Here is a 20,422-nt window from a genome sequence, read left to right as displayed (position 1 = left end):
AGCCTGAGCAACGTAATGAGACCATGTCTGTACAAAAAAATTATCCAGGCATGGTGGCACATTCCTGTAGTCCCAGTTACTTGGGAGGCTGAGGCAGGGGGATCACTTGAGCCCAGGTGGTCAAGGCTGCAGTGAGCCATGATTGTGCCACTGCATTCCAGCCTGGGCAACAGAGCAAGACCCTGTCTCAAAAAATACATGAATAAAATTAAAAAAGACTTTTCTAATGAAATGAACAGTGATATTAACAAATGTGATTTCAAAATATTGTATAATGCTATGTGTTAGCATTTTGAACATCTGGATAACTTGAAGCAGTATTTTGCAAGTGACAAATGCATATGTCAAAATCGCACATAGGTAATTGATCCATTAAAAGTGCAAGAAGGACCGATGGATTTTAATTAAACAGTATGAAGAGATTGTTAGTTATAGATTCCACATTACTATCAACCGTTAAGAAAATACTATTAGTTAATATACTATTAAAGAATAATAACCACAATTATCTGAAAAGACTTAAAATCATCCTCTCTTTTCCAACTTTTTATCTGTGTGAGGCTGGATTTTCTTGATATACATTAACTATAATAACATCACAACAGATTGAATGCAGAAGCAGATATGAGAATCTAAGCTAAACTTCAAAGAGATGTGCAAAATGTAAAGGATTTTATTAAAGATTGTTTATGGTAACATGTAATAAGTTTACTTAAGTGAAATAGATACTTTAAACTTCTCAGTATGGTAAGAGTTAATACATATAACTCACACCAATGAAGGTTCTTTAGATCCTCATAATTCTCAATACTGTAAAAGGACCTTGAGACCAAATAATTTGAAAACTGCTGGTTTAGATGGAATTGTTTTTTGATTTAAGAGTCTCTAGGGGCCAGGTGTGATGGCTCACACCTGTAATCCCAGTACTTTGGGAGACTGAGGTGGAAGGATCGCTTGAGCCCAGGAGTTTGAGACCAGTCTGAGCAATGCAGTGAGACCTCATCTCTACAAAAAACTTAAAAATTATCCAGGCGTTGTGGTGTACATAGTTGGTGCTAAGTAGAAGTGTGAATGAAGGGAAGAAAGGAGGACCAGAGAGCAATTTTCATGATGTGGACAGATTTTGAAGAATTGTTTTTGACATGGATAACTTTCTGACTTCATACAGATAAGAAACCTGATCGGGAAGAAATTCAGATGAGCAATATGGGATCAAACACAAAATCGCTAGGTATGTGATTAATTCCTGCCTAAGGATGTGGAGTAATATTTCACTGGGCTAAGGAGAGCTGTCTAGCTCTACAGTTTTTTTTCTAACACCCTTAACCATTTACCATCCTGGGAGAGCATTGGCTGATCATTTCCATTTTGAAGTATGTAAGGAAATTTAATAAAATCTGATCTGTCTACTTTTTTCACATTCCTACATGCTCAAAGGTTTTCAGAAATCTTTCTATGCCTCTCCCGTTACTACACATTCAAGTTTGTGTCCCTAAACTTATAGCCCATTATATTCCTACCCCAGTCTCCTTCTCCGGAGTGAATGGATACATTCTGTTTCTGCCTAACTATTCTGCTTGCTATTCTGTCTTTTCACTCTGTAGTTTGATTCTGCTCATGTAATACCTCTTACTGGTATGTCCTTCCCTTTTGCTTTTCCAAATTCTTTTTGTCTCCAAAGGTTTAACTCAAGTCCTGTTCTCCCTTGTCAGGTCCTTTCTAACGATTGCAGCATATTTCACTTGCTCTTCTTTTAATTCCAATACCATTTTCAGACAGACCTCTTGTTTAGCTTTATTATGCCATATTCTGGGTATTTTATACATATTGCCTTCCATCTTAGATTCAAGATTCAAGTTCTGTTTTTGAGACAGAGTCTCACTCTTTCACTCCCGGCTGGAGTGCAGTGGCGTGATTCTCATACCTCAGCCTCCTGAGTAGCTGGGACTACAGGTGTACACCATCACACCTGGCTAATTTTTATATTTTTAGTAGAGATGGGGTTTCGCCATTTGGCCAGGCTGATCTTGAACTTCTGGCCTTAAGTGATCCGCCCGTCTCAGCCTCCCAAAGTGCTAGGATTACAGGCATGAGCCACCGCGGTCAGCCAGATTCAAGTTCTTTAAGTTGGGACTATCAGACTTCAGTGCCTTTCTGGAGCATTTGGCAAGCTCAGTTCCCAACAGTGGTGCCTAATTACACCCATCTGCTTGATATATATTGTACAGTAGAGGGGAATGTCATATTTCTGCGTACAATTTTTTTTTTTTTTAACCAGATAACAACTATTCCACACCAAATGAGAGAGGAGACCACAATAGAACACTGGATCGATCGGGGGATCTAGGCGACATGGAGCCATTGAAGGGAACAACACCCTTGATGGTAAATTCTTTTTATATACTGCTATCTGTCTAAGGCTAGTTCTATTTTGAATCCTATGTGTTTTGTGAAATACAAAAAAAAGTACAGAGAAAGATCGCATCCTTTTCTGGTAGGGGTTTTTAGGAAAAAGTAAGGGTTTTGACTCATGTTGGGATTTCATGGGCCGTTATTCTGCAGTGGTCAAAATGGGGGAAGCATGTCTGTAAAAGTGTTACTGATATGACTAACACTAACTGATCTATTTTCAAACATTACCTTTTTCCTCTTCCTCCCTGTTTATGAATGTTTTGCCCTTCTCTTACTATTATATTTTGTTTTGTTTGAGTTTACAAATTTTCAGAGTTTCCCCAGGTCTGGCACACACATGAGGTTCCTGTCTCTACTTATACTAACAAATTGCATGTGTTCACAGCAGGACGAGGGGCAGGAATCTCTGGAGGAAGAGTTGGATGTGTTGGTTTTGGATGATGAGGGGGGCCAAGTGTCTTACCCCTCCATGGTATGTCCTTCAGTCACCCCCAAGATTGTCCTTGAGGAAGGAGGCTCCTGTGTGCCAGCAATTTGTCAATCACGCTGATCTGATCAGGCCAGAGGCTAACTAGTCTCAGCCACATGGGGCTCGAGGGGTTCTGCTTTTGTGATTATTACCTCTTAAGAGTCTGGGACATGCAGCTGGTAATCTGATTCTCCATTATGTGCTGCTTTCCTGTTTCCAGATTTGCTCAGCTTTTTTTGAGGGGGGGGTCTCCTTAATCCCAACCCCGCTAACATCCTCTCTTTCTCTTTTTTCTCCACAGCAGAAGATTTAGCACCACTGTCTCCATTCCATCTGGGCTTATATGTACTTTTATTTTTTGGTGGTGAAATTGACTGATGATTTTCCTTTTTCTTCGCTGGACTATTGTGCCAACTGCCAGGCTGCCTCCTGCCCTTACAGCCCTACGTGGCTGCCTTCTTTCCATCAATTCCCAACTTCTTCCGGTGAAGTTTAATTGTCTCAACGCTTCCCCCTCCCCCATTCTCTCCATTTTCTCCCAAGAAGCCTGACTCAGTTATTTGCATATTTTGAGAAACTGCTGCAGATTAGTTCTTTTTGCCAGTTCTCCCTGGAACTCTTGGCCTTTTGTGGAGGGAGGGATGGAGAGAATAGCAATCTTCACTGGAAGCCGTGGGAAGAATTGGAAGTTACATGCTGTATATGCAATGTCCAGCAGTCTGATAAACTGATGATTCTTAATCAAGATTTTTTTCCTGGTGGGGAAGGGACTTTTATTTTCTTTTAGAGAGGGGAAAGTGTGAACTCTTCCCTTATTCCTAATGGCTATTTTTGAAGCAAAGAAGGCCGGCAACATTGGCACATGCCACCTGGCAAAGGACCCTTGAGTAAGTGAAGGTCTCCTAGAACTGGGATTAAGAAACCTTGCTCTCCTCATCTCCAAGGCAGGGACCATCAAGAACCTACAGACTCCATCTCTTCTGCAAGCCTCATGCCAACCCTGGGCTATTGCTGCTGCCCCTTAAACAGAGGCTGTCCTTAACCCACTTCTCCCGCCCTGTGATATGTCTGCTGAGTTGGCCTGGCCATTTCCAAGAGGCTATAGAAAGGGGAGAATGTCAAGGAAGACTTTTGGTTGAGAAGGAGCAGAAAGATGTGTTTTTGGGAAGAAGAAGACCTCTAGGAGGAGCTAGTAGGAATGTACATGAAACGATTAGTCTGAAACTGGCTTCCCCACTCCCCTGTTTCTCCTTTTCCTATCCTTATAGGCCTGTCCCTTGCCTCTGCCCTGGATTGGTTGGCAAACTAAAGGACTTGATGTACATAACTCCTGTCCCTTTTACCCTTACAAGGTGGGGATTGCCCCTGGCTTTGCCTCTTCTTTGTGCCTTTGGCCTGGGGTGCATCTCCTCCCGCCCTTCCATGTGCCTTTCTTTGCCTCTGCAGTCTCATTTCTCATAATTTTGCAAATTATATTTTGTTGCTTTCTTACCTACTATTGGCCCTAAATAGCAGAAAGAAGAGAAGTGACCTAGAGAACCTCAGATTCTTCACTGAGGATTGGTATAGCCATGATTTCAGTCATAGCAAGCTTTTGCTCAACAGCATGTGGGTGGGATTTTGCCAAAATTCTATTCTGATGAATCTCAAAGTAAGGTTGGTAAGGGAGGTGAGTGGTGTGACTCTTACTTCTTAGGTGCCCAGAATTTACCATCATCTCTGAAGGAGTTACAGGGAAGTGGTCTCCCCAATTGTCCCCTCCCTCCAGTATTGCCTCCTCTCACTTTAGCATATATTAATTAGCAGGTTGGGCTAGAGAAATCAGCTGCTATGCGGGTTGATGATTATTATTATTTTTAATCCTTTTCCTTATTTGCCTTCTACTCCCCTTAATCTAATCTAAAAGCTCTGTTCCATGCAACTTTATCCCTCTCTTCCCCTTCCCTTATATATTGAGGCTATGGGGTAGGAGAAAAGTGCACAACCCACCACCCCCTTTACTCGTGCATTAAAATTTCTCATTTACCCTTTCCCCGCTTTCCATTTCTTCCCACTTTCATCTACCTTTTCTGGCAAAAAGGAGCCTTTTGCTCTCTGTGACCCCTAAGAGCATACTGCACAGGGGAAATTGCCCCATCCAGACCTGGCTCCACTCTTGATTTCTTTTGTCCTCTTCTGGTCTTTTCCTGGTGCTCTTTTTTCTCGGTGGGGTGTGGGTAATAGAACAGCCATGGGCTTTTGGGGACCTTTAACTTTTTTTTTCCTCTTTTGTTTATAAAAACACTAAACATTCAATTCCAGAGAACCAAAAATCCCACCTTCCCACCGAACACTACTAAGGGGCCTGTGTTCTGCTCCATACCTTTTCTCTTTTCTTTCTGTCTTGTTAATGCTTTTAAAAACAAATGAGTTTTTTATATAAATAAAGTTTTTAAAGTGTGTATGTGGGGGGTCTGTGTCATTTCTTCACTTCAAGCTGTTATTTCTTCCCTGCTTTTCATCTTTGTTACTTCCTTATGTATCAGTGTCCTTTCCAGAGCAACCAGAAGGAGGTTATACCAGGATTTATTTTGAGCTCAGCCCCAAGTCTTATTAAGCAACATTCTTGTTAACTATATGTGAAACATTTTTTTCTTCTGAAGATTCTTAAAAATTGAATGTGGCTGACGTTGAACATGGGAGCTTATTGCTAACTTAAGAGATAGGAAACTGAAGCATAAAGAATTAATGACTTTAATTACTGGGATTCTTTTGCAACATTTGACAAAACTAACATTGAATAAGGTCCACTGTAATATGTAGCCCTCTTTAAATATAACACTTAGGACTAGAAGATTAGAAACTACCAATCCCAACTACCTAATAGGAAAATGTAGGATCGAAAGGCCCATGTATATAAGTACTGACCACTGGGCCATAATGTTGCTTCTCAGGCTATATGCAGTCCTTTAGTCAGAAGTCAGTAGACAGGCTTATTTATTAATATTTTACAGACCGTATTACCTGGATTACCAGGAACTGTCTTTGCTGCAGAGACCAAGGGTTAAGATCTATGGGAAGAGACTTATTTTTCTGAGGTCGTTATGTCCTGTCATATAATTAAAGACTAAAGAGAATTTATGTGAAATGCTTTCTGTATGCCCAAATCTTTAGATTAAAATTATATAGCTGCTTCTGATGATGGTCCTGTCTTGTTTTATTGAACTAGGACTTGGGTATGAAAACTTTCATGGGCTAGTGAGACCAGGAAATCTACCTTTTAAAGCTTGATTTGTGTCTAACAATTGTAGTGTTAGACTAGAGGATGGAAGTACAAAGCCAAAAAGCTGTTTAGAATTTACTTTCCAAAGAGTTTTGATAGCCCTGCTTGAGGTGATTTTTATCTATGTAGAAAAACCTGGCTACTTGGTCAGCAACACTTTATTTCCCTGTTCTTATTCACTGCATTGAGCTAGATATACAAACCCTACTCTTCTCTCTTCCTCCTGGATTGGTCCATTTGTTTTATTTCATTCAATAAATATTTGCCAAGCATCTCCTATATGCTAAGCGTTGTGTCAAGGTTAGGTTTAGAGAGTGAAACAGATGGATCTTTTCTCATAGATTGCAATCCATGAGAATCATGTATAGCTAAGATCTATGATCAGATGAGATTGTGTGCGTTCAGGGTGGTATGGCCGTAGACAAGATCTATGATCTTAAAAACACTTCTCTCTGTGCCGTATCTAAATACAGTGAAATGTTACACAGAATGTTGTGTAAAGGCCCTATCTCACAAGTTTCTTGATACTGATGTACTTTGTGACAGAGGTCAAAGCTGGGACTTCACTTGGCCACTTTTTTTTTTTTTTTTTTTAAAGACAGAGTCTTGCTCTGTCACCCAGGCTGGAGTGCAGTGGTGCAATCTCGGTTCACTGCAACCTCAGCCTCCTGGGTTCAAGCGATTCTCCTGCCTCAGCCTCCCGAGTAGCTAGGATTACAGGTACGTACCACCACACCTGGCTAATTTTGTATTTTTAGTAGAGACGGGATTTCACCATGTTGGCCAGGCTGGTCTCAAACTCCTGACCTCAAGTGATCCACCCGTCTTGGCCTCCCAAAGTGCTGGCATTATAGGCGTGAGCCACTGCGCATGGCCGGCCACTTGTTTTTCTTGCTGAACTAATATTCTTTGCTACAAACTGGAAACACCTCACCCAGGAAGAACTAAGGACCAGTCTTTTCATATCATTTTTTCTCATTTTGTTTATTTTTATTTCTGAAGCAAAGGTTCTTAATATTTTCATAGATGGAATTGACTAGACCTAGCCCTATAGACCTGAGCAACTTACATAAGAATTCCCTGTATGCTTGTTGAAAATGCAGAGTCCCATGTTCCATTTCCAAAAATTGATTCAGTAGGTGGGATTCAGGAATCTAAACTCATGGTAAGTCATCCAGGTTATCCTCTTTTTTTGGGTTGGGGGGACGGAATTTTGCTCTTGTCACCCAGGCTGGAGTGCAATGGCACGATCTCAGCTTGGTGCAACCTCTGCCTCCCAGGTTAAAGTAATTCTCCTGCCTTGGCCTCTTGATTAGCTGGGACTACAGGTGCCCACCACCATGCCCAGCTAATATTTGTATTTTTAGTAGAGACGGGGTTTCACCATGTTGGCCAGGCTGGTCTTGAACTCCTGACCTCCGGTGATCCACCCACTTTGGCCTCCCAAAGTGCTGGGATTACAGGCGTGAGCCACCACGCCTGGCCCATCCAGGTTATTCTGATGTGCGTGGTCAGTTAACTGTGACTTAAGGGACTGATCTAGTGACTTGCTTAAGGTTACAGCCTCAAAGTGGAACCCAGGATTACTGTCTTCAACTCCACTGACAGTAATACTAGTATGGTGAATGTAGACAATATGATGTGGTGATCACCATTTTAAGAGAGCATTCATAGAGGAAACTTTATGTCAAAGGAATGCATTACTTTGAATAGAGTTTGAGATAATGGTGATAGGTTGGTGTGTGGTATCTGGGTAGGAGAAGATTCTCATCCTGAAAATCATATGTAGGTAATGCTCAGGTTGCTGAGGCAGGAAGCTAGCCCTTAATACGGGGTCCTCTAGGTCACAGAGAATCCCCTGGAATTGCCGACTTTGACTTAAGTGTTACTTCTAACTACAAAGGGTACCTCAACTGGGGAACAAGTAACCCCGTTGGCTAAAGCCAAGGAGACCACATCTGTAAACTTAAATCACTCTGGTAGCTTCCAGAGAGAGCTACCTCAGGAAAGCTCAAAAAAGAAACAAGATAATTGCTAGGAACAATTTTTTTTTTCACACAGCTTTAAGACTGTTCGGTTGCCTGTGTCACTTAACGCATTAGTTCAACTGATCCGTCCAGGATTTAGAGACAGACATGGATGAAGAGAAAGTTGGAGGAGGTAAGATAGATTGATTGGTCTGATCATTTTAACCTGACATATTTTTATCCTTTTATGCAGTGTAAAATGACCATGGATAGCTAGCTATCCATGAATGGACTGAGAACTTTACACTTGTTATAATTGTAGGAGCTATAAGCATGTGGCAACTAGCTTAAATTTTTTTTTTTTTTTACCTGAGAAAAAGTGCTATACTTATCTCCATAAACTTCTCTTATCTTTATTGTTGAAAAAGGACAGGTTATTCCATTTGTATTGAGGACGCAAAAGTATTACTACCCTGCTGTCTTTTCCCCTAGTATCTCTAGTGTTAATGGACAGTGCCATAAGACATTTGTGCCTGAGGAAAAAGAAATATGAGATATCCGTGGTGATGTTCCAGTCAGTTACCCACTTTTATCTTCACCTCAATTCTTTTTTTTTTTTTTTTGAGGTGAAGTTTCACTCTTGTTGCCCAGGCTGGAGTGCCATGGCGCGATCTCGGCTCACTGCAACCTCCGCCTCCCAGGTTCAAGTGATTCTTTTGCCTTAGCCTCTGGAGTAGCTGGGATTACAGGCATGCACCACCACGCCCGGCTAATTTTGTATTTGTAGTAGAGACAGGGTTTCTCCTTGTTGGTCAGGTTGGTCTCAAACTCCCAATCTCAGGTGGTCTGCTTGCCTCGACCTCTCAAAGTGCAGTGATACAGGCGTGAGCCACCATGCCCAGCTCACCTCAATTCTTCTTTTCCTTCCATCTTAAAGGCATCTTTGGTCTTAAACAGTTCATGCTGTTGGCAGAATCGGGGCAGGGGGAGTGCGTTGGTGTGCATATTTGGAACTAATTCAGGGCTCTGTTTTTGGCAGTATGCTGGATTAGATATTCTGAAAAGTCCTTTCAGCTGAAGCAACCAAGATACTGGGTAAATATATTTATAAAAAATACTTTTAAACATGTTGCTGAGCAGGCACGAAAGTAAGGAGCCTACAGCTCTTCAAAATGAAGCAAAAGTTGGAATCCTAGGAAGTAACTGCCAAAGCCAGCTTTTCCTCAGAATTTTTGCCAAATTCAGCAGACCATAACCTTCTATTTTAGTGATTACACAAAGTATGGGCAACAGGAAATGAGAAATCTAGTAGGTTCCCTTGTAAAGCTAGACACCCTCAGTGTAAAGGTGAACAAGAAATAAACACTCCATAGAATGGTGCAGCAAGGAACTCATTTGTCTCAACCTTAGTGCCACATGGAAGGTATAGAGTATCTGCCCTGACAATTCATAACCACAAATGGCCTTCTATGGGCTTTCAGTCCAAACTTAGGCTATCTGTGTGGTCCAAAAAGCTTAACTGGGGAATTTAAAGTGATTTATGGAATTTAAAGTTGTTTATGCTTCCAGGTGATTTCCAGAAGCAAATGCAATTCCTCTAAGGCCCCAGAACAATTCCCATAGATATACTTTCAAGGCAAATGAGTGCTCTTGCCCAAAAATTATAAACTGAACAAAGAAGTAAGGCACAATGAGTGAATATGGAGACAGACACAGAAGCTGATCTTTTAAATACTTCAGATGTTGGCATTGTTGCACAGATTGTAATGATTAATGAACTTTTTGAATTAGTGGAAAAAAAGCCTTTTTGAATTAGAAGTGAAAAATACAAATTTGAGGTAATAAGTTAATGGATGGATTAAATAGATTAGACAAATGGAAGGAGGATTTGTGAACTGGAAGATAAGAAATTATACAGAACGCACTCCAGATAAAGACAGAATGGAAAATAGGCAAGAGGTTGAGATGACAATGGAATAAGATCTAATATACATTATTTGGAACATCAGGAGATAATAGGAGGAGGCAATATTCAAAGAGAAATTTTTTAGGGTTTGATGAAAGGCACCAAACCTCAGACTTAGGGAGCCCAGTGAATCTCAAGCAAGATAAACCAACTTACCTAGTACATCAGGGTGAGATGCAGAAAACCTAAGAAAAGATTTTGGGCATCTAGAGAGAAAATACAGACTACCTGTAGAAAACCAGCCAGATGGTGACTTCTGTGTCAACAACGAAAGCCAGGAAACAGTGAAATTTATCTTCATCATGTTAAGAAAAAAAGGAACTTCTTATGGAAGCTTACCCCAAGTGACACTTTTTTTAAAAAGAGCTAATAAAAACATTTTCAGACAAAAGCAGAGTTTCCACTCATAAAAGGATGTCCTTGAGGTGGAAGGAAAATGATCTCAGATGGAGAATCAGATGCAAGAAGGAACACTGAACAAGATTGCCAAAGCCTTCACTGTAAGAGGAATGTGTAATTTATGGGAGAGAAATACAGACTAGAATTGAAATGCAGGACAATAGCATGTAAAGTCGAGGGAGCAATTACAACACTAATTTTCAGGTTCTTCAGGAGGAAAGTAAAGATACTGATAAGACTTGAAAAACTAAATAGATTGGTACAGAAGTAATTGCATTGAAATGACAAAAACTGCAATGACTTTTGCACCAACCTAATACATATTAGCTGGAATAACCACTAAAGAATGAACACAGGACATATAACCTCCAAACAAATAGAGAAGAAAGCAAAAGGAGTGTGGGCAAGGTTAGTACCGGTGCTGCATCTGATGGAACAAGCTGAGCCTGCAGGGCAGTGGTGGTAGGTGGTGGTGGTGAAGCACCCACCTTCATATCACAGCACTGGGGTATAGCATGTGGCAAGTGAAGTAGATGTGTGCAGCAAAGAGCAGAGTGAAGAACAAGAATAGGGACAAGGGAAATAGCTCCAAGACAATTTCTATAAAAGCAAAGTTAAAAATTGGCTGCTATGTGAGTTGGTCAGCCTGGCTTAAAGACAGAGTCAGTACAAAAGCTTTCATACCTTGCTGATGAAATTGCAAAGTCTTATTTGTCTGAGTAGCCTCCCCATATCCTAAAAGGGTTTGACTCAGAGTAGGGCTAGACTAAAGCTGGAGGCTACCCTTTGACATGAAGATGTATCATTTTTAGGTACCACTGGCTTTAGAGTAGGAGAGGTCATGGGGAAGCATTAGGCTATTGAAGCTCATCTCTGGGTCATCATTTCCTGGGCACTAAGAAGGGCTTACTCAGGGACATTGATTCAATTTTGAATTGGTGGTACATTACAACGTCATACATTTGCAACAGACATTTCTCTGTCCCTTATGGTACACTTAAAGCATGTCTGTACTAGTGATACAAGCTTAGATTATATATGGGATCAAGATGTGCTATCTTCTGTCTTATTCAAAGGCCTTTTGCTTTAATCTTTTTATTTCTTATTATTTTTTTGAGACGGAGTCTCACTCTGTCACCCAGGCTGGAGTGCATTGGTGTGATCTCTGCTCACTGCAACCTCCACCTCCTGGGTTCAAGCGATTCTCCTGCCTCAGCCTCCCAAGTAGCTGGGATTACAGGTGTCCGCCACCACGCCTCACTTATTTTTGTATTCTTTTAGTGGAGATGGGGTTTCACCATGTTGGCCAGGCTGGTCTCAAACTCCTGACCTCAGGTGATCTGCTCATCTTGGCCTCCCAAAGTGCTGGAATTACAGGTGTGAGCCACCATGCCTGGCTTTTTATTTCTTTTTACTGAGGTGATTCTGAAATCTAGCTCAGATTTTTGAGATGATTTAGAATGATCATTTATATTAAACTACTCAGCACAAAATTCAGGCTCTGGAACCAAATTGTTTGAGTTCAAGTCCTTGCTGTGCTACTTAGCTGTGTGACCTTGAGCAGATTTCTAAAGCGTTTGGTACCCTTCATCATGGGAAGAATAATATCTACATATTATGAAGATGTAATGAGATAATGAATGTAATTGGACTTAAAACAGTACCTGGCACATAGTGTATTATTACTATTGTATTTATCACCAGATACTTTTACATATATATGCATATAATTAGTTATGTGATTGCTGAGTTATGTCCAACTACTTCAGGGATTCAAGAGGAACTCGAAATAACAAGCAAGTGGTATACATGTCCACACCCTAGATTAGGAAAAGATAGCCTTAGTCTTTCAGTGGGTACTTAGACCTCTTTTGTCCAGGCTCTGTTCTAGGTGCTTAAGTGTTAGGAATGATTCTTGCAAAAGTGAATGTTAAAGGCTTAGAGATTACTATGTGGCATTCCCACGTGGAAGCATCTGTTTATTCTGGTAGTGCTTGTGACAGCACATAGACTTTTCTGAACCAAGATGAGAAAAGACTTCCTCACAAGATATCAAGGTTTTTCTGGGTGTCTGAAACCTCAAGAGATAAAGGAGTATTCTTTGGGCATGAGAACTCATGAGCGACATGAAGGGATTTAATTGAATGAAAGAATGAATAAAAAGCTATATACATTTATTAAGTACTTTGTTGTATACTAGGCCCTATACTGGTGATAGACATGTAGTGAGCACATGTCCTCAAGGAACATTTGGTAAATTACTCCAAGGGCAAAGGATTTTAGGCAGTGAAGTCATTAGATCGCTAGCTATAGAGAAGAGTGTGGAGAGGAAAAGACTGGATGATCAGAGGAAGCTGCAAGATTCTAGGCAAGGGATAATGGTGGCTTAGACTAGGTCACAGTACAGAAAGAAAATAATATTTCCAGTTCAGTAATGTAAATAGCTAATATTTAGTGCTGTGTAAAACTTTCTAAGTACTTTGAATATATTAACATTTAATCACACGAACCCTATACATAGGAGAATGACCTGAATATATATAATAATAGCAAGTATTTTGGGGCTAACCTTTGTGCTCGGCTTCACATGCATTCTTTCCTTTTTTTTTTTTTTGAGATGGAGTCTTGCTCTGTCACCCAGGCTGGAGTGCAGTGACTGTGATCTTGGCTCACTGCAACCCCCACCTCCCAGATTCAAACAATTCCTGCCTTAGCCTCCCAAGTATCTGGGATTACAGGCGTGTACCACCACATCTGCCTAATTTTTGTATTTTTAGTAGAAATGGGGTTTTATCATGTTGGCCAGGCTGGTGTCAAACTCCTGACCTCAGGTGATCTGCCCTCCTCAGCCTCCCAAAGTGCTAGGATTACAGGCATGAGCCACCGCGCCCAGCCATATGCATTATTCTTGTTTAATTACTACAACTCTGTGATTATCCCCATTTTACAGCAGTTAAGTAACTTGCCTTAGGCTACACTCAGTGACAAAGGTTAAACATTTTTTTGTTTTTGATCAGATTTGTTTGATTAGAAATGCTGTGGGTTTTTCTTTTTATTTTTTTCACTACTAACATAGATTGCTTTAGAAGGTAGAATTGGTGGAACATAGGGTGAGGAGAAGAGTTGAGAATGAGTTCCTCCAGCCTGGGAAACATGGTGGAACCCTGTCTCTACTAAAAATACAAAAAATTAGCTGGGTGTGGTGGCACAGGGCTTCTGGTGCCAGTTACTCGGGAGGCTGAGGTGGGAAGATGGCTTAAGCCTGGGAGGCAGAGGTTACAGTGAGCCAAGATCATGCCACTACACTCCAGCCTGGGTGAAAGAGTGAGACCCCATCTAAAAAAAAAAAAACATAAAGAATGATTTTCTGATATGTGGGTGATATCAGCGACATATTTCCTGATTGAGACAGGAAACAGTGGCAAGTAGAAGGATATGTTGGAAAAGAAAAGTTTAGTTAGTGCCCGACCACAAAAATTTAATGGAAGTTACGATGTACATATTCTGCAATTTTGTTTTTTTCCCATAAAGCATGTCATGGACATCTTTCTACCATAGTGCATATTAGTCTTCCTTGTTTTCCTCATGATTGCCTAGTTTACCATTGTAAGTCTGTGCCATTTTAGACCTGGTATCTTCCTGCTTCTGGGCCACCTTTTTTTGGCCAACATGGAAGTCTCATAGCCCACTTAGGAGACATTTTTCCCAGTATAGAACCTCAGTCCAGAGCCCATGATCCTATGGTTAGGATTAGCAGACAGTGTGGCCGTTTCGCCCCCTCTCTGGACAATTCAGCCTTATCAACCTCTATCTCACTTCCTCAGAGGATTTGGAAATATGCTTCCTACTGCTTTGTGCCCCTGGGCAGAGATGCTAAGTATCCTGTCCCTGCTTTCCTTCGGAACATAACACAGAGGATTTTTGGCTTTTTAAATCTACGTTTTATCTGAAGATAGGGATTGCTCTGCCTGCCATCCCAAAACCTACAGTCCTGACACTGTGTGAAATGAGTGCAGAGGAAGGCGGTGGAATGCAGTTGGCTTTGAGTCCTAGCCAGCCGTTTGAAGGCTACAGCCTGCTTCTAATTTGTTTCTGATGGAATTCCCAGGAAGGACCCTGGCTCAGCCTGACTCTCATGTCTTCTCTGTAGTTTGGAGAAGTCAGGTCCAAAACTCTCCTTTGTGGGCCTCTCTAATGTCTGACTGTGGACAGTTGGTATCTCAGCTCTGACTTCACCTTTACTTCCTGTAGAGTGTCTTGAATTCTGGTAACTTGTATCTAGTGATGGTACTTCATTGCCAGTTGCTTTGTAACCTGCATTCCATAGTGTTATTTATACGAAACTGACTTAAAAAGTGAAACTCGGACCCCATCAATACTGTCACTCATCACTTAATGGCAAGGATATGTTCTAAGAAATGCATTGTTAGGCAATTTCATTGTTGTGGGAACATCATAGAGTATCCTTATGCAAATCTAGATGATACCATTTACTACACTCCTGGGCCATGTGGTATAGCCCGTTACTCCTAGGCTACAAACCTGTACAGCATGTGTGTACCATTATTATAGTAATAATGAATACTGTAGGCAATTGTAATATGGTATTTGCATGTCTAAACATAGATAAGATGCAGTAAAAATATGGTATAAAAGATGAAACAACTGGTATACCTGCATAGAGTACTTACGTGAATGAAGCTTGAGGACTGAAAGTTGCTCTGGGTGAGTCAGTGAGTGAGTGGTGAGTGCATGTGAAGACCTACAACGTTACTGTACGCTTGGGCTACACTAAATTTATAAACTATTTTTCTTCAGTAATAAATTAACCTTAGCTTGCTATAGCTTTTCTTCATAAACTTTAAAAATTAAAAAAAACTTTTGACTTTTTTGTAATAGCAGCCTAAGCAAACACATTGGACAGCTGTACAAAATATTTTCTTTCTCCATATCCTTATTCTATAAGCTATTTTCTATTTAAATTTTGTTCTTTTACTTTAAACATTTTTTCTCGTTGTTGTTAAAAACTAAGACATAATTCCAGCTCTTTGGCAGGATAGCTTGAGACCAGGAGTTCAAGACAAGCTTGGGAAACATAGCAAACCCCGTCTCTACAAAAAACCAAAAAAATTAGCCGGGAGCAATGATGCACTCCTGTAGTCCTAGCTTCTTGGGAGGCTGAGGCAGGAGGATCCCTTGAGTCCAGGAGTTCCAGGTTACAGTGAGCCACTGCACTCCAGCCTGGATGACAGAATAAGACCCTGTCTCTCAAAATGAATCAATCACACACAAAAGCCAAAACTAAGACACAAGCACACAGCACGCGTTAGCTTAGGCTTACGTGGGGTCAGGATCACCACTGTCTTTCACCTCCATATTGTGTCTTATTAGGTCTTCAGGGGCAATAATGTGCACGGAGCTGTCATCTATGGTAATAATGCTTTCTTCTGCTGAAGGACCTGCCTGGGGCTAGTTTACATTTAACCTTTTTAAATTTTTGAGACAGTGTCTTGTTCTCTTGCCTAGGCTGGAGTGCAGTGGCACGATTTTGGCTCACCGCAGCCTTGAACTCCTCAGGCTCAGGTGATCCTCCCATCTCAACCTCCTGAGTAGAGCTGGACTACAGGTGCATGCCACCATGCCCGGCTAAGTTTTGTATCTTTTTTTGTAGAGATGGAGTCTCACCATGTTGCCCAGGCTCAGGCTGGTCTTGAACTCCTGGGCTCAAGCAATCCTCCTGCCTTGGCCTCCCAAAATGCTGGCATTTCAAGCATGAGCCACCCTGCCTGGCATAGTTAAACTTTTTTTAATAAGTAGGAGGAATATACTCTAAAATAATGATCAAATATAGTAAATACATAAACCAATAATAATTTATTATTATCAAGTGTTATGTATGATACATAATTGTATGTGCTGTACTTTTATATGGCTGACAGTGCAGTAGGTTTGTTTACACCAGTATCACCACAAATACATGAGTAATCCATTGTGTTATGATACTACAACCATTATGATGTTGCTAGCGATGGGAAACTACTTCATATAGATGCTAGGGCCTAAGGCTATTCCTGTCTTTGAGGAACTCTGATCCCAGGGATGAAGGCAGTAAATTCATTAATGAGGTAAGCATTATTATAATGATTTCTCTTTAACATTTAGAAGAGGGTTGACTTCTGCCAGGAAGGAGGGCAAGGCTTCACTGAGGTGACATTTTGGTTGGTTTGAAGGATAATTAAGATTCCAGTGGTGTGAAGTCATTCAACTCAGAATAATGTGCAAGAGTACAGAAATATAAAAAGAATGTGGCTCATTAGGTGTCCACATAGGCAAGGGGAAGTTTCTCTTTATAGAAACATTTCAGCTCATAATTGAAGGTGTGATTGAAACAGAATATTATCTTTTTGCAATCCCTAATAAAGGGATCTTAGGTATTGAGCATCAACAGCTGCTAACATCACAAAAAGAGATCACTATCACCTATGAAATAGTTTAAAAAAGTATCAAGCCTGAGTCTGATCAAACTTGTAGATCCAAATACTATTTTATAGGAAACACAGAAGATGGGGGCAGTGTTAAACTATACTATGAGGATGTAATTCGCAAAATGGGAGGAATTACAAATGACCCAATGTCTTTAATAAATCAATTGTAAGGAAAAGAAAAAATGGAGACAGACCTATAAATTAAAAGAAAAAATATCCGTCTCAATGCATGGGTCTTATTCGGATCCTAACATAAAGAGGACATTTTATGAGACAATTGGAAATTCGAACACTGGGTATTTGATGTTACTCAGGGATTATTATTTTTAGATGTGACGGTGGTTTCATGGGTTATGATTAATTCATTATAAATTTGAGCAATGTACTGAAATTTTAATGGACATAATGTTATGATGAGGAAATTTGCTTCTAAGTATGGGGGAAGAGTAGATGGGGCTACAAGTGACACAATTGGCTATGGGTAATTCAAGCTGAGGTATGGGTACACCAAGGTTCATTATAGTATTCTATTTGATTTTTCTGTATATTATTTAAAATTTAAAATTAGAATTCCCTGTAATAATTTTTTTAAATGGTATATTTGGGATCTATTAGCTCCATGTGGCTGAGTCACAGGTACATACGGGGTAGCGGGATATGGGGTTATGAAGGGAGTGGCAGTGGCAGGGGTGGTTGGGCTATAAAGTTCTTTTCATGCAGACAAATGAGTTTCACACCATCCTGGAGACCTAGCGTTCTGAGGTGGAGCCTCTGGAACAAGGATAGGGGACAGGAGCTGAACAGAGGGGATAACAGGACATTTTAACAAGAACAGCTTTACTTCTAACTTTTATTAAATCGGGCTTTCAGGTAATATTTTATTTAAAAACGGGATTCTGAGGCTTCAAAAAATTTCTCTATAGCCATTGAGAGAACAGTTGAATATTTTAAAGACCGTCACTTGAGCCATAGCGCAGAAGACTGGAGGCAGGGAAATCAGCTGGGAGGCTATTTTAATATGGCAAATGAATAAAGCCATTTGTTTTGAGAGGAATTTAGCCAATGAAGATTTGGTGCCAGGAGGTAAACCTTTTAAGACATTATTTGTAGTTATCATTTCCCAGGCCATACATCTAGGGAAGACAACGAAGAGGGTTTGGAAATATGCTCACTCCTTGTAAAAACAAAACCTGTCCTTAGTACCTACTGGGGAATAGGCTGGAACCCTGCTCCTTTCTCTTCTATCTGGCTCTTGGCAGAGCACACGGAGAGCTCATGTCTCCCTTACAACTGTCTCAGCATCTTCCTTGATCAGAGTCTCCGGTCTGTCCTCCTGTGCACCATAACTGATAATATGGTGAGGCAGGGAGTAATGCCAGTGGTTTGGGCTCACAGTGACCACTTGTATTGTTGTTGCTCTTGTCTCAACTATAGCTGCTTTCAGTATGCACCACCACATCTACTTGACAGTGCTCTACCTTCTTATAGCGGCTTAAACTCCAGTCTGTAAGACCCCAACAGTTAGCCATCTCTTCTTCCCTTTTCTGTGAAATCTTAGAGTCTGTCTGACTAGGCAAATCCACTGACTTTCCCTCCTAGTAGTCTCCCTCAGATGTAATGTCTCACTGAGCCCTGTGCTTTTAAAACACATGGACACATACTCATGCATCAAGCTGCTTACGGTTGATAAAAATGAACTATTAACATTCCAGACTCTGCTAGGTGCAGTGGCTCACACCTGTAATCCTAAAACTTTGGGAAGCTGAGGTGGGAAGCTCCCAGGAGTTTGAGACCACCCTGGGCAACATAGTGAGGCCCCATCTCTACAAGAAACCCAAAAATTAGCTGGGCGTGGGGTTACGTGCCTGTAATCCCAGCTACTCAGGAGGCTGAGGGAGGAGGATCATTTGAACATGGGAGGTTGAGGCTGCAGTGAGCTATGATGATGCCACTGCACTCCAGCCTGGGTGACAAAGTGAGATCTTGTCTAAAAATAAAAATAAGAACATTTAGATCTTGTCTAAAAATAAAAAAAAATTCCAGACTTGGTGAAAATCATTTAGGTACATCTTTATGCATCTCTATCCCTCTGACTTTCACTGTACAATGTCCTAGTGGACGGGATGCATGCTTCTTAACCTTGCCTTTGCCCCTCTGACTTGATGCTTGCGTGAAGCCTCTTTAGTTCTTACTTTTTGTGCTCATTAAGATCTTAGCCTTCTTGAATTATGGAACTCCTTGAGAATCTAATGATTGTTATGGACCTGCTCCAGAAAAATACACACACATAATATTTGCCTACCATTTGAGAGTCTCTAGAATTTTAAAGTTGCTGCAATTTAAATGCATCAGGAAGATTTGACGGCAGAGTTTCTTGATAAAAATACAGTATTCCTTTATTGCTGCTTGTTTGGTTGGTTTTTAAAAAATGCGGTATTTCTTGTCCTACCCTAGAATTTCTGGTGCTAGTATCACCAATTTGAACAATCTCCCTGGTATAATTCTAAAGTTCACTAAGATTTGAGAAGTTCTGCTCTAAAGACTCAGCTTATCTTCACAGTCTATCTCATCTTCCGCTCCCGCCACTTAACTCCTGCTACAGGGGTTCAAACTCTGGAGTCCTGGTCGTTATCTAAAGAGAGCAACTACCTTCCTCTAGGGCTAAAGTGAAGCCCTTTCACGGAGAAGCACTACAGTCTGACAGTGGACCCAGGTCTCCTTCATTTTCAGGTATAGTTCTGAATTCAGAAAGCCAAGTCATGTCCCAGAGAGCCGCACTTCCCTCCTTCTTTCTGTCCGTCTCCTATCAATTATTTCTGTTCTCATCTTCCCCCAATTCAGACTGGAACTTTCCCTCTTCTGGAGGTGTGGCTTTCCACCATGCAAGATGTCTTGTGCTTCTGCATGTTTGCATCCAGGTGTATTATTCCTGTGTAGTAGCCAGCGGTCCAGAGTTAGAGTGCCTTGTAAGTGCCTCTAGGTAGGATACAGTAAAAAGGTTTGCAGAGTTAAGCTTACATCCCAGCAGGTCGAGGTACTTCTTTGAGGTACAGAACTGATAACAGGGCTGGGCGCAGTGGCTCACACCCATAATTCCAGCACTTTAGGAGGCCAAGGTGAGTGGATTACTTGAGGGTAGGAGTTTGAGACCAGCCTTGCCAACATGGTGAAACACCATCTCTACTAAAAATACAAAAATTAGCTAGGTGTGGTGGTGCATGTCTGTATTCCCAGCTACTCAGGAGGCTGAGGCAAAAGAATGGCTCAGGAGGCGAAGGCTGCAGTGAGCCAAGATTGCGTCACTGCATTCCAACTTGAGTGACAGAGTGAGTGAGACTCTGTCTCAAAAACAAACAGCAAACTGATGACAGAACAGAGAAGGTCATATTGAGTAACTTTTAATATATTATTTTTACTAGCTGTAAACAATTTTTAAAATGTAATAATTGAAAATAATTTAGA

General features: G+C 40.9%; 1 protein-coding gene across 20 annotated transcripts in view; it reads left to right on the top strand.

Annotated features, from left to right (window-relative positions):
- LOC105496075 (catenin delta 1) overlaps positions 1-6,059 on the top strand; it is a 58,584-nt gene extending 52,525 nt beyond the window's left edge. For 10 of the 20 annotated variants that reach the window (XM_011766132.2, XM_011766130.2, XM_011766122.2 and 7 more), the window contains 4 exons: positions 1,169-1,231; positions 2,279-2,385; positions 2,798-2,884; positions 3,183-6,059. In XM_011766132.2, the coding sequence (XP_011764434.2) occupies positions 1,169-1,231; positions 2,279-2,385; positions 2,798-2,884; positions 3,183-3,194 (269 nt within the window). In that variant the 3' untranslated portion in view covers positions 3,195-6,059. The remainder of the gene's footprint in view (positions 1-1,168; positions 1,232-2,278; positions 2,386-2,797; positions 2,885-3,182) is intronic. The other 10 variants (XM_011766134.3, XM_011766133.3, XM_011766127.3 and 7 more) reach the window with 3 other exon arrangements.
- Positions 6,060-20,422: the final 14,363 nt, after the last annotated feature.

Source organism: Macaca nemestrina, chromosome 12 (assembly GCF_043159975.1).
Source record: "Macaca nemestrina isolate mMacNem1 chromosome 12, mMacNem.hap1, whole genome shotgun sequence".
NCBI lineage: Eukaryota > Metazoa > Chordata > Mammalia > Primates > Cercopithecidae > Macaca > Macaca nemestrina.
The sequence above is the reverse complement of the archived record's forward strand: the minus strand, read 5'-3'. Positions and strand labels throughout refer to the sequence as shown.